Raw genomic sequence first — 14,854 nt, 5'->3', positions numbered from 1 at the left:
CCCAGCATCCCGGCTCCTGCCTGGCCCAGAGCCAGTCCAGAGCCACTGTGGCAGATGCAAGATCTTCTCTCCTTCTTTTTCTGTCACTCTTATTTATTTAAAAAGATAAGCAGGGCCAGGAGCAGCAGCCTAATGGCTGAAGTGTTCAACCTTGCAAGCACCAGGATCCCATATGGGTGCTGGTTTATGTCCTGGTGGCCCTGCTTCCCATCCAGCTCCCTGCTTGTGGCCTGGGAAAGCAGTTGAGGATGGCTCAAAGCCTTGGGACCCTGCACCTATGTGGAAGACCCAGAAGAAGCTCCTGGCTCTCGGTTTTGGACTGGCTCAGCTCTGGCCATTGCAGTTAATTGGGGAGCGGATCAGTGGACAGAGGATATTCCTCTCTGTCTCTCCTCCTCTCTCTGTATATCTGACTTTACAATCAAAATAAATAAATCTTTAAAAATAAAACAACAAAACAATAACAAATAAAACATAAGTGATGATTAAACCTGAGCTAATGATACCATGCTGAAGTGTTTAGGGTGAAGTGTACTGATGTTTACAGCTTAATTTGAAGTGTATTTATAAGGAAATTATGAGTGTGAATAGAAAGAAATTATGAGTACTATTTATATGATAAAGCAAGTATGTTACAACATCAATCTCCTCTGAAATACTACTTTTATTAAAATAAAATATACTTTTACTTTTTAATCAGAGAGTCATAAAAAAATTATTGCTAAAGTAGATATCAAACAGAAAGAGGTGTTAGAAGTCCAGTTACCTTGGAGTTTATTTAAACTAAGAGGAAGAGATCATAATGTTTTCATGCAATACACACTTGGTTCTTTAAATAACAATGTGACAAAGAACAGAAAGAACTGAGCGATGATGCACTTGCGATCCCCACCAACACTCCTGCCTGGATGGGTGGGCCATCCTGCAGGAGCCCCCAAGCACTGCTGGGCATGCTGCCATGGCGGCCAAGACGGAGGGCATGCCTCAGGTGGTACAGGAATGCAGACCATAACACAACATATTAAAAACATATTCATTATATTATGGATGAAAATTTAGACCTTCTGGGTTTCTTTGATGACCGTGCCACAGTGAAAGCCCATGGACGGCGTTTCTCCAAAAGAGCTCCACTGGAGAGCATCACACAGGGGGAGCTTAAACAGGGGTCTGTGTGCCGTTGGGGAGACCCCAAAGTTTTTCTTTTAAAAAAATGTTTATTTATTTTTCTTGGAAAGGCAGATTTATTTACAGAGAGAAGAAGAAAGAGTAAGATCATCCTCTGGTTCACTCCTCAACTGGCCACAGCGGCCAGAGCTAAAAGTCAAAACAAAGCCAGGAGCCCCTTCCGGCTCTCCCACATGGGTGCAGGGTCCCAAGGCTTTGGACTGTCCTCAAATGCTTTCCCAGGCCACAAGCAGGGAGCTGGATGGGAAGTGGAGCAGCTGGGATACAAATCCGTGTGCATATAGGATCCCGGTGCGTGCAAATTGAGCAAAACCAAACATTTTTTCAAAAAGTACATAGGCCTAAGCAGTCCTATATGCTGTTTCTTAAAAATCAATGTTAAAATATTCCCCCCCCCCCCCCCCCCCACCCTCTGGGCCCAGCACGATAGTGTGGTGGTTAAGGTCCTCGCCCTGAGCACGCTGGGATCCCATGCAGACGTTGGTTCTATGCTGGCAGCTCCACTTCCCATCCAGCTCCCTGCCTGTGGCCTGGGAAAGCAGTCCAGGATGGCCCAAAAACCTTGGGACCCTGCATCTGCTTGGGAGATCCAGAAAGAATTTCCTGGCTCCTGGCTTCAGATCGGTGCAGCGCCGGCTGCCGTTGCGGCCGCTTGGGGAGTGAATCGCCAGATGGAGGATCTTCCCCTCGCTCTTGCCTCCTCTCCGTACATCTGCCTTTTCAGTGGAAATGGGTAGATTGAAAAAAAATATTCCACTCCATGCTTTCTTTAGCTCCGTGCCTCCCTCTGTATGCTGCAGCCACAGGCCTGGGCCTGTACTATGATTAGAACAATGCAAAGGTTCTCCTGTTCCCCCTCATTCACAGATGTCGTTTTCGCACTTGGTTACAGAAAGGGGAAGCTCTCACTCATACCCAATCTCATTGGGGCTATTTAAGTATATTTATTAATTTGAAAAAGCAACAGAAAAGAGTGGGAGAGACTCTTCCATCCAGATGGCTGCAATAGCGAGGGCTGGGTTAGGTCGGAGCCAGGAATCCTGAGCTCCGTACCCAGGTGTCCCAAGTGGTGGCAGGGACCCAAGCTGCTGAGGCGTCTCCCGCTGTTTCCCAGGGTGTGCCTCTAAGGGAAGCCAGATTGGAAGGGGAGATAGGCACTTAATCCCGGGATCTTCGGCAGCTGCCCAAGCTGCTATGCCACACCACCTACTCTGAGAGTGTCATATATAAAATTTAACATGCATGCATTTTATATAGATCAATTGTAGATTTTAATCTATTAATTCATCTAAAATTTATTTTTGTATTTAAGTATGAGGCAACAATGTAAGTACAGATTTTATAATTTTGATGTTAAAATTCGAAATAATTTTTTTAAAGATTTATTTTTATTATTTTTTTATTGGAAAGGCAGATATACAGAGAGGAAGATCTTCCGTCCGATGATTCACTCCCCAAGTGAGCGCAACGGCCGATGCTATGCCGATCCGAAGCCAGGAGCCTTTTCCGGGTCTCCCGCACTGGTGCAGGGTCCCAAAGCTTTGGGCCGTCCTCCACTGCTTTCCCAGGCCACAGGCAGGGAGCTGGAAGGGAAGCAAGGCTGCCGGGATAGAACCGGCGCCCATATGGGATCCCGGGCGTGCAAGGCGAGGACCTTAACCACTGTGCCACCGCGCCGGGCCCGAGATGCTTGTTTTCTTGAGACAAATATTTCTTCTTTTTCCTTCCTTCTCCTCCTTCATCCTGGATTGGTGATGTCGGAGGCAAGGCAGCCCAGCTGTTGGGCTCTCCTAATAAGCCATTGTTCTAAGTTAGCTGTGTTCTCATTTCCTGGGTAATAGAAGGACAGTTCCACCTCCACCACATAGTGATTTATTAATATAGCTCAATTTTGTAAATGTTGACAAGTTTATGTTGTTTCTTTCAAAGTTCTTCCTTGTTCTTTTCTTTTTTTTTAACATTTATTTATTTTAAAAATTTTTATTAGAACTATACAGAGAGAAGGAGATACAGAAAGATCTTCTGATCACTGATTCAATCCCCAAGTGGCCACAACAGCCAGAGTAGGCTGATCTGAAGCCAGGAGCTTCCCTGGGTCTCCCTTCTTCCTTGTTTGTTTTTTAAACAGACATTGAACACGGGCCAGTGCAATGGCTCAGTGACTGAATCATTACCTGGCATGCACCAGGATCCCATATGGGTGTGCTAGTTTACATCCCTGCTGTTCCACTTCCCACCCAGCTCCCTGCTTGTGGCCTGGGAAATCAGTTGAGGATGGCCCAAAACTCTGGGACCCTGCACCCGTGTGGGAGATCAGGAAGAAGTTCCTTGCTCATGGCTTCAGACTGGCTCAGCTCTAGCCGTTGCGGCCACTTGGAGAATGAAACAGTGGAAGGGAGATCTTTCTGTCTCTTCTCTCTGTAAATTTGAGTTTCCGATACAAATAAATAAATGATAAAATAGAGAAGGAGAGACAGAGAGAATGGAATAGCCATTCTCTCACTCTCCTTCTTGCAATATGCAGAATTTAGTAGGTTCAAGTTTACTTTTTCCCCAGTGGCAAATGTCTTCCATGCATTAAGACATTGTCTGTTAGGTATGGGAATTGTGGTGCATTGCCAGCATCCCATGCAGGTTCCCATTCCAATCCCTACTGCTCCCCTTCTGAGGGGCTCTCCAGGTAACGCTTCTGGTAAGAGAGCAGAAGATGGCCTAAGTGTGTCAGCCTTGGACACCAGGCAGAATTCCAAGCTCTTGGTTTCAGCCTGGCCCAGCTCCAGCTTTTGTGACCATTTGGAGAGGGAATCAGTAAATGGAATAACTTTCTCGCTCTCTTTGTAACTCTGCCTTCCAAATAAGCAGATAATATATACATGGGGCCAATGTTGTGGGTCAGCACATTAAGCCACCGTTTGCTGGTATCCCATACGGGTACTGTTTCAAATCCCAGCTGCTCTAGTTCCAATCTCTTCTGTTATTGTGCTTGAGAAAACAATGGAGATGAAAGTGCTTGGGACCCTGCAACCACGTGCGAGACCAGGAAGAAGCTCCTGGCTCCCGGCTTCAGATCAGTTCAGCTCCAATCACTGTGGCCTCTTGGGCAGAGAACCAACCGATGGAAGATCTGCCCCTTTTCTCTGTAAATCTGCCTTAGCAATAAAAAGACATAATTTTACAAAACAAACAAGTGCAAACCTCTCAGTTGCAAGCAGAAATTGAACCAATCGTGTAGGGTTTGGTCTTGCAGATTAAAAAAAAATCTATTAATTTATTTGAAAGGCAAATTACATAGAGGGAGAAGCAGATGGGGCCATGCGCTAGTTCACTCCTCAGATGGTCTGCAACAGGCAGGGCTGGGCCAGGTCGACGCCAGGAGGCAGGAGCTCCCCTCTGGGTCTCCCACGTGGGATGGCAGGGAGCTCAGGACTGGGGTCACCCTGCACGGACAGGGAGTGGGCTGGGAGGTATGGGGACCACACGGGTGGGGTATCAGCACCTCACTGCCTGCAGCTCACAACAGACCTGTCGCTGGCATCGCTACCACGGCGAGCGCACGTTAAACCCGGTAGGAGATGGAGAAATAGAAAACGCAGGTTTTGAGCTTTGCCAAACGTTCGTCTCTGGGAAAGGAGGAGCCACTACTTTCTCCCTTCTTGTCCAGGCTCTGGAGCAGAGAAATCTTTCAAAAAAAAACTTTGCTTCCGACCCGCAGCACCGAGCTCCTCCAAGCCGCTCACCCACAGGAGCGGCGCCGCTCGCGGGGAGTGACGTCACTTCCGGCGCGCTGACGCTCAGTCCGGCGTGCCGACGCCTGCGTCAGCAAAGAGCGGGGCTGGGGGCACCCGGTTTGAAGTCGTGCTGCTTGGGAGGACTGCCGCCTCCGCCTCGTTCTCGAACCCCCCTGCTCCCCGTCCTCGGCGGCGGCGGCGGCGAAGAGCTCCAGCCGGTCGGCGAGGCAGATGCTCGAGAGCCCGCGCCCGACCGGCCGCTCCCCTGCGCTAGGCGGCCTGGGCGACTAGCGCGTCGGCGGCGCGGCGCGTAGCTCGCGGGCGCTCCTTCGGAACCGCCGGCGCCCGGCCATGGCGGTCTCCAGGTGGGTCAGGCTGCTGCCGAGCGGGCGGAAGGCGGCTCCGGGGGCCGCTGTCGGCGCGGGCCGGCGGTCCTCATTGTCGCCGGGACGCCCAGACTTCCGAGTTCGCCCGTCGGGCGCTTTGGGCTCGACTTACTTAAAAAAAAAATTTTTTTTTCCAAAAAAAAAAATTGCAGACCCCGTGTGGCCCGCTAGAGCTCTCTCTGTTTCTCCGCCTCTCTCACTGTGACCCTTTTCTAGTTTCTCTTCCCCCTTTGAGGTCTAGGGAGTGCGAGTCTTCCTCTTGCCTCTCGTGTAGGGGCGAATCCCTAAGGTTAAACCTCCATTTCTTGGGGGTGGGAGGGGGGAACAAACTTGGCCGTCCCTGTCAAATCAGGGACAGTTTGAATTACGATCCCCATGAAGTATGTTTATTGAAAAAAAAACCATATATTTTTAAATTTACAGCTTTAGAGGTGTGTTCTTTCCGGAGGTAGTTTTTCTTAACGCTAAGTCTAAGCCTTCTTTTGTTTGAGCAGTAGATGCTCCGTTGTCACCCTCAGCCCAACTGTTGGATTAGTGCCTTCTTTCAGGACGTCCCGCAGATCTGAAAAAGTTCTTGCTCATCAGCAGCGAAGTCTGAGGCCGCTGTTGAAACAAGAATCACTTGGGGAGCTGTAGCCAAGATATTCTTTACTCTGTTACGGTAGAATGGTTGGAAAACTTTTTTTTGTTTTGCGGGAAGGGGAGAAGTGTTTCTCGTTTGGATGGCCTCATATACACGTGTGTGGAGGAGAGTCCCTGGGACGCAGCAAGTTCGGTCGAGTTGATGAAGCTGTTTTTTTTTTTTTAAGAGTATGGGACCTCCTTTTTTTCTTGTTTAAAGTATGGAGACCGAAGGAGAACACGAGGGAAGTGGCTTTCACCCATTTCTCAGAGTAGTCGGGACGCAGCCTATGTGCCCGAGTGTGGTCCGTCGGTGCGGACAGGACTCTTTCCCCAGCAGCTCCCTAGATAGGTGATGAAACATGGTGCGGGAGAAGCCCCTGGGATGTCAGAGGGGGTTGCTAGGTACCGGGATGGGAAGCATCTGGAGCAGCAGGCTGGCTGTCGGAGATCAAGTCATTGTGATGAGATTTGTATTTTGTAATAGAGAAACTGCTTCAAGGGGACGCACGTGGCGTTTTCCGTTTTTGCCGTGTACAGAAAGGTCTGTCGTCTAATCCATCACTGACAGAAATACGTACACATGTATGTTACAGATAGAGTGACGTGTAAACTGTGAAATTTACCAGGCGCAGGAGTTTCAAGGCAGTGATGTGTATTTCCTAAGAGCGGTCTGTATTTTCGCGGGATTGGAGTTTTATGGAAGAAGTGTTTTAACAGAGCCAAACTTAAACAGAATGCCCAAGATGTCAAAAATAGAAAGAACCTTAAAATATTTTAAAAGAGGCTGATTTGCTTTAGCTAGCATTAGTTATCGAAAGAGGCTTAGGACACCCATTTCTGAAGGAATAAATAAATAAATGAATGAATGGGTTTTTAAGATTGCCTTTTGTTCTGGACATTCAGTTTCAGAGAATAGTGCTTTTTGCAGATTTTTTTTTTATTGAAATTTGTATCTTAAGAACCAAAATCCTACCGTAAGAACAGCCAGAATATTTTTTTATCAAACAGCTACCTCTGTGCTTAGTGTGTTAATCTAAATTCAAGGAAAGCGTGTTGAGACACCATTTTAGTTTTTGGAAGTACTGACCGTTCTTGATGTTTTCATCTGTGAATTTATTTTTTAATTGGATTTGTATGGGGTTTTGTGGGCTTTTTGTTTTAGGGTTTTTTTTGTTGTTGTTGAATTTGAGAGAGGGTTCTTACTTGTTGGTTCACTCCCGGAACACTTGGCAGGCTCGAGGACTGGAAGGTAGTGGATTTGGTTCAGCTGGATGACGGGGACTACTCCCAGCTGTTTCTGCTGCTTCCTAGGGTCTGGCCAGCGGGGAATTGGAGGAACTGCAGGCAGGTGTGAGAGCCGGGTATTTGGGGCTGAAACAGTAATGTCCTGAGTAGACTTGACTGCTAAGCCAAGGTCTGTAAGCTTTGCTGTGCTGAATTTCCTTTCGGGGGTGGGGGGGTGGTGGTGGTGGTGGTGAGGTGTGTGTGTGTGTGTGATGTGAATTTCTTCTTTTACGTAGCATAGGTGGAAGATAGGGCCAGTGATGTGACAGAATTAAGCTTGCGGTGCTGGCATCCCGCATGAACGCAGGTTTGAGTCCTGGCTGCCCCACTTCTGATCTGGCTGTTAGTGTGCCTGGGGAAGCAGCAGCAGTGTGCTGTCATCCTTGTTAGCCTGCTGGAGTTTCTGGCTCTTGGCTATAGCCTGGCCCAGATATGGCTGCTGTAGGCACTGGGGGATAAACCAGCAGATGGGAGGTCTCGCTCTCTTTCTAACTTTCCCTCTCTATATAGCTCTACGTTTCAAATAAATATTTTAGAAACATGCCAGAATCAAAATAGTTTTGCATTGTTTGTATCCATGTGTGTAGCTGAAGAGAAAACTGTCGCCTGCCACGAAGGGGGTTGTCACCATCCCCTCAGGCGCTAAGTCACTGCCTGCCCCTCCCAGGCCCATCCTGCTAGTTATTGTACAGCCCTGTCCTGCCTCGTTTTCCTCCAGCAGATCTTCTCTTTCTGTCAGTTTCCACAGCCCTAGTCCATTCCTTCATCCTCTGTAACCCAAGACACCTGCAGTAGTAGCAGCCTCTGTCCTCCTCACGGCTCCCCTGGCATCTCATTTCAGTCCAGTCTTCACTTCCACCCTGTTGTTTTAGTGTGGTCATTTTTCTGCATTAAACCTTCTAGTTGTTTCCTGTTGATTTAGAATAAAGTCTAAATTACCAAACATCTGGCAGGCTCCTCTGTGATCTTGTTCCTGTTCGCCCTCTTCCTTCCAACCCATCTCTAGAGTCTCTCGCCCTTTATCTAGAATGCTGCTGGTTTTGGCTAATCCAAACTTTAATTTTGTGGCCTAAACCTGAATCTCTTCTTACTCAGGAAATCTTTCCTGGTTTTACTTCATCTGAGTTAATTATAGTAATGTACACTGCTGTCTGTCGGGATATTTGTCATTCATTCTTTTTTCCTGTTACTGGTTTGGGTTTTGTGAGTGATGAGTGGGTCCTTGTGTTTGTTCTGCCTCAGTGCAGCGCCTGGCTCCTAGCATGTGGTTCATGTGTTTTTCCAAAAATGAGTGTGAGTGGTTTTGATTCTTGCACTAGTCCCTTTCTGGATTTTACAGTGACTTAGGCACGGGAGAGTATTTTTGAGTTTAGTTTCTCCTCAGAAAGAAAAACTCACTGTGGCTTTGAATGTTGGCAGTGAGCATGCCTTTTGATGTTTTTATTTGTCAACTATTTTTTGTTGTTTTACTGTTGGTTGCATGAGGGAGGGATTTGCAGACCCGTGGGCTTCCAGGTCCGGTGGGAGGGGCTGGGAGGGGGGAGATGCGGGGGACAGATTCTGGAATCTGTTCTCCGGTTTTGGGGAGGTATGTATTTTAAACTTTCTGATACAGTAAATTCTGTGTTAGCATGGCATTTTACAATGTAAATTGAATATAATAAAACTCTAGTTTGTGTTTTCAAAGTTTTAGACCTGGTGTATAAAGAATTGGCTTTAGTTTGAATTGTAACAATGTGTCGAATTATAAACTGCGTGAGTGGGTCAGCTAAATCTTGCAGCAGTAATTTTGTTACTCTAAAATTGCAAATATAAGCACTGTATGTGTGTGTTTTGTAAAATGCAGTGAAGTGTCACTGAAAATTGTATGACTTCTTTAGACCGTTAATGAAAGAGATAGCACACAAATGCAGGCATAGGGAACAATGTCTGCCTGGAGGTGTGAATGCTGGAAAGTCAGCTAAGCTCCTTGACCAATTCCACACAAAACCAAGCTCAGCTGAAAGCCAAATTAGTATGAGTTACAGGCTTTCAGGGTTGCTTGCAGACAGCTTAAATATTTTTTTAAATTTAATGTATTTATTTTTACTGGAAAGGCAGAGATACAGAGAGAAGAAGAGAGAGAGGGAGATCTTCCTTCCTCTGATGTATTCCCCTGAATGACCTCAACAACTGGAGCTGAGCTGATCTGGAGCCAGGAGCTTCTTCTGGGTCTCCCATGTGGATGTAGGGTCCCAAGGCTTTGGGCCATCCTCAGCTGCTTTCCCAGACCACAAGCAGGGAGGCTAGATGGGAAGTGGAGCAGTTGGGACATGAACCGGTGTCCATTTGGGATCCTGGCATGTGCAAGAGGAGGACTTTGGCCACTAGGCTACTGCACTGGGCCCCACAGCATTTTTAAGTATACAGTTTCATATAAAGGCTTAAAGCCACAGATATTTCTGCTTAAAAAAAAATCCCGCGTTTGTTTTATTTTTAAGATTAAGCTGTTGGATCAGAAATGGTGTAGGAAAAAATGTTTTGAATGGAATGGCATAACTAGTAAGTGCTAAATGGTTCCTGTGTTTTCAGACCAAAGGTACAGCAGAGGAGAGAAGCGGAGTGTGTTCTCTTGGGGTTTATGTTTTACGGCGGGGGTGGAGAGGTGCAGCTTACCCAGCGTGCACCTGGCCTTGCACCTGGCTTTTGTGCAGTTTCATGTACTCATACTGATTCTTAGTGTGCTGTGTGGTATCTTAAGTTGATCTGCTTTCTCGTTGAAAAGAATGTAACATTAACATAGTTTTGTATTGTGTACAGTAAGAACTAAAATTTAAGGTTTTTTATTGTAAAGTCAAAAATACAGAGAAGAGGATAGACAGAGAGATCATCCATCTGTTGATTCACTCCCCAAGTGGCCATAATGGCCAGAGCTGCACCAATCCCAAGCCAGGTGCCCGAAGCCTCTTCTGGGTTTCCCACGTGGATGCAGGGTCCAAGGGCTTTGGGTTGTCCTCGACTGCTTTCCTAGGCCACAGGCAGGGACCTGGATGGGAAGCGGGGCTGCCGGATTAGAACTGGCAGCCATATGGGATCCTGGCTGATGCAAGGCAAAGAGTTTAGTCACTAGGCTGCCATGCGTGGTCCCTAATATATTGTAAAGCATTAGAGAATTTGCTAAAAGTTGTTTCTTTTTACCATAATTTTTTTGCTTAGTGATAAAATGTGGGACGTAGTGCATTGTTTAAACCAAATATTTATTCTTTCCTAAGTGATAGAAAAGTAAAATTTTATTCTGTTTTGTTTTGCTACATATTTACTACATGTTAACTTTTAAAATGGGAAAAATTGATCGTCTTTTTTTAAGATTTATTTGAATGGTATTGTTACAGAGGAGGGAGCAACAGGGCCTGAGAAGTTCCATCTGCTGGTTTGCTCCCCAAATAGCTACAGCAGCGTAGGCTGGGCTGCACTGAAGCCAGTGTCCAGGAGCTATTTCTGGGTGTCCCCGGGATGCAGGGGCTAATGCAGTTGGGCCATCTTGTGCTGCTTTCCTTGCCACATCAGCCGGGAGCTGCACCAGAGCTGGCGTGGGGGGCTATGCCCGTACGGGATGCTCTGGTGACAGGTGGTAGCGTCACTGCCTGTGCTGGAGTACTGGCCCCATCGTTCTCTGGCAGTTGAAGTTAGGAAGCCATCTTATTGAGGCTGGGGCTTTGTGAAGTGTGCAATTCTGAGAGATGAAATTTATTCTAAGAGCATTAGAGATTATTTCACATCCCCAAATGGTAGAGTAGAAATTATAACATGTACTAGTTTTTAAATTGTGAAGCAATAATCTACCTTATTTCATAGTCCAGAATGTGTGAATTTTGTTTTTAAAGTATTGTCTTAGTGGATTACTATAATGTGGACATCTGGAGAAGGAGTTAGATGCCAGTGTCAGTTTAATCACTGCAAACTCAGGCACACTTCCTTGACAGCCTCTTTTTTTTTTTTTTTTTTTTTTTAATCAGATTTATTTGAAAGGCAGAGATAGGGACAGAGCTGGGCCAGACTGAGCTACTTCTTGGTCTTCCACGTCCTGGGCCATCTTGCGTCACCTTCCCGGGTACATTAGCAGGGAGTGGAGTGGAAAGTGAGATGTAGGGCATCTGGTGCCCAGATGGGGTGCTGGTATCACAGTCAGAGGTTTTATATGTGTCCCCACAGCACCAGTCCCTCTGGGCAGTCTATATCAGTAGTCTGCAGTCATAGGTTGCTAAAATATACATATGTAAGTCATGTCTTGTGTAGTTGTTTTTCTCAGTTGAAATCCAAACTGATGATGGACCAGGGCCAGCATTCTGGCATTGTGGGTAAGGTTGCAGCCTGCAAAGCTGGTACCATCATGTCCTGACTTCTGTTCAGCTTCCTGGTAATGGCCTGGGAAAAGTAACAGAAGATATGCTTGGGCTCCTGACTTCCATTTGGGAGATCCAGAGGAATCTTTTAGCTCCTGGTTTTGGCCTGACCCAGTGTGGCCACTAGGGGACGGAGCCAGTGGATGAAAATTCTGTCTCATTCTCATTCTCTCTGACTAATAAATACATTTTTATTAGTTTATTTTAAGATTTTTTTTTTTTATTGGAAAGCAGATACACAGAAGGAGAGAGAGGAAGAGCTTTTGTCCAATGATTCACTCCCCAAGCGGCCACAATGGCTACAGCTGAGCCAATCCGAATACAGGAGCCAGGAGCTTCTTTCAGGTCTCCTGTGTGGGTGCAGGGTCCCAAGGCTTTGGGCCGTCCTTGACTGCCACAAGCAGGGAGCTGGATGGGAAGCAGGGATGCCGGGATTAGAGCCAGTGCCCATATGGGATCCCAGTGCACTCAAGTGAGGACTTTGGCTGCCACGCTATCACGTCGGGCCCTAGTTGTTTTTTAATTGGAAAGACATTTACAGAGAGAAGGAGATACTGAGAAAGATCTTCTATCCACTGGTTCACTCCCCAAGTGGTCGCAGTGGCTGGAACTGAGCTGATTTAAAGCTAGGAGCCAGGGGCTTCTTCTGGGTCTCCCACACACATGCAGATTGCCAAAGCCTTGGGCCATCCTCCACTGCTTTTCCAGGCCACAAACAGGGAGCTGGATGGGAAGTGGAGCAACTGGGATATGAACTGGCACCCATATGGGTTCTTGCACGTGCAAAGCAGGGACTTTAGGTACTAGGCTATTGTGCTGGACCCTAAATAAATACATCTTAAGAAGGAGAAGATGGGGGCCTAGTGCTGTAGCCTAGTGCCTGAATCCTCATCTTGTATGCGCCAGGATCCCATATGGGCATTGGTTTGTGTCTTGACTGTGCCACTTCCCATCTAGCTCCCTGCTTGTGACCTGGGAAAACAGTTGAGGATGGCCCAAAGCCTTGGGACCCTGCACCCCTATGGGAGACCGAGAAGAAGCTCCTGGCTTCAGATCAGCTCAGCTGCTGCTGTTGTGGCCATTTGGGGACTGAACCAGTGGATGGAAGATCTTTCTCTTTTCTCTGTAAACCTACCTTTCCAAGAAAAATAGTTTTTATTTATTTATTTTTTTAAAGGAAGGAAGGAGCCAGGTCTTCTGTCATCATGAATATATTCATAACCAGTGATACTGTCAGGTGTTATGGCTTGTGTTGTATTTGTTACCGTCTTTGGTGCCTTTCATTTCACTTGATGTGTGGTCCCTCTCTTTTCTGAGAATGAAAAATGGCTTTTGCCTGTTCCCCTCCCCCACAAGCTGCTGTTCTGCAAAGCAAGTTTTAGCCAAAAAAAGTATTGTGGTTGTGGTTAAACACTGTTCCCCTCACACAGCCTTCCTTTAACTTCAGCTTGTCTGGCTCTTTGCAGACAGACCTCTCCCTCGTCTGGCTCCAGGTGGAGTCATTCCTTGTTTCTCGTTCCTCACTCATGCCTCATTTGTCTTCTTCGCCACTTAACCATGCTGGCTTCTTATGTTGTGGCTTGATGTTGATGCTGTACTTGGCTCATGGCTGGCTCCTCTGGGGCAACAGGTCAGACTGCCCTCCTGTCAGATCCCTGTCTTGTCCTTCCTTTGTTCTTTGGTGTGGTGTCTAATTTGTTGCCCTGGAGAAAAGGGCTTTGAAAGCCAACTAGACATTCTTAGATCCTCCTTCCTCTGTTTAGGGATGCAGGTTTGCCTGGCAGCAAGAAGGACGAAGTGAGGATAAATAGGTCTGGAATTAGATGACACAGTAAGATGATACATTACCCTCATGGCAGGAAGCTGGTGCAAGAGAAAGATAGCAGGCGATGACACTGGGATAACAGACTGCAGGAAGGAAGTGAGGCGCTGCGTGGCTGTGCCATAGGGCTAGGCTAGCGTAGAGAGGAGTCCTGGTCTTGGCCGATATGTGGTTCTACGTGAAACTGAGTAGTATGGAACCACAGGAATGTTTAGCAAGAATGCACAGCAAAATCTTTAAAAAAAAAAAAGATTTGTTTTTATTGAAAAGGCAGATATACAGAGAAAGAGACAACGAGTTCTTCCATCTGCTGGTTCATTCTCCAAGTGGCCGCAACAGCCAGAGCTGAGCCGATCAGGAGCCAGGAGCTTCTCGGTCTCCCATGTGGGTGCAGGGTCCCACAACTTTGGGCCATCTTCTACTGCTTTCACTGCTTTCCCAGGCCACAAGCGGGGAGCTGGATGGAAAGTGGCACAGTCGAGACACAAACCAAATGGAATCCTGGCACGTTCAAGCCGAGGACTTCAGCCGTTACACTATCACGCTGGGCCCTCTTCAAATGACCTTAAAAGACCTTTCAGACCTCAGCTATCTTATTGCCGAATCTGTCAGCTCTGTGCAGTTGACTCATGTACCTGTGTACATATACATAGCTTTAGCCTCAGCTGTGGTTCTTTGTTGTAGCTCCATTATTGGTGCTAGCTGTATATCTGACATTTTCTTTTTCACTTCCAGGAATCTGTTTTTTTTTTTTTTTAAAGATTAATTTTAATTGGAAAGTAAGATATACAGAGAGGAGGAGAGACAGAGCGGAAGATCTTCCATCCTCCAATTCACTCCCCAAGTGGCCACAACAGCTGGAACTTAGCAGATCCGAAGTCAGGAGCCTCTTCTGGGTCTCCCGCACAGGTGCAGGGTCCCAAGGCTTTGGGCCATCCTCGACTCAGGCCACAAGCAGGGAGCTGGATGGGAAGCGGGGTATGAACTGGCACCCATATGGGATCCTGGTGCACGCAAAGCGAGGGCTTTAGCCAGTAGGCTACTGTTCCAGTCACTCTCATGGTGTTGAAATCTTACCATTAGTATCTATATTGGGGCCTGGCTCAGTGACCTAGTGACTAAAATCCTTGCCTTAAACACGCCGGGATCCCATATGGGTGCTGGTTCTAATCCCTGCAGCTCCGCTTCCCATCCAGCTCCCTGTTTGTGGCCTGAAAAAGCAGTGGAGGATGGCCCAAGGCTTTGGCAATCTGCATGTGTGTGGGAGACCCAGAAGAAGCCCCTGGCTCCTAGCTTTAAATCAGCTCAGCTCCAGCCATTGCGGCCACTTGGGGAGTGAACCAGAGGATGGAAGATCTTTCTCAGTATCTCCTTCTCTCTGTAAATAATTCTTCCCCCATCCCCATCCTCCCAGAAAAGCCAAAGAACTAGAGCCCGACGTGA

The 14,854-nt window shown here is 47.1% G+C and overlaps 1 protein-coding gene across 1 annotated transcript in view; it reads left to right on the top strand.

Moving 5' to 3' along the window:
- Positions 1-4,997: 4,997 nt before the first annotated feature.
- The window catches only part of BTAF1 (B-TFIID TATA-box binding protein associated factor 1), an 86,363-nt gene continuing 76,506 nt past the window's right edge, over positions 4,998-14,854 (top strand). Inside the window, exon 1 of the mRNA XM_040970491.1 lies at positions 4,998-5,278. Coding sequence (XP_040826425.1) covers positions 5,265-5,278 — 14 coding nt within the window. The 5' untranslated portion in view covers positions 4,998-5,264. The remainder of the gene's footprint in view (positions 5,279-14,854) is intronic.

The sequence above is a fragment of the Ochotona curzoniae genome, unplaced genomic scaffold (assembly GCF_017591425.1).
Source record: "Ochotona curzoniae isolate NIBS_2020 unplaced genomic scaffold, NIBS_Ocur_1.0 scaffold_4763, whole genome shotgun sequence".
NCBI lineage: Eukaryota > Metazoa > Chordata > Mammalia > Lagomorpha > Ochotonidae > Ochotona > Ochotona curzoniae.
The sequence above is the reverse complement of the archived record's forward strand: the minus strand, read 5'-3'. Positions and strand labels throughout refer to the sequence as shown.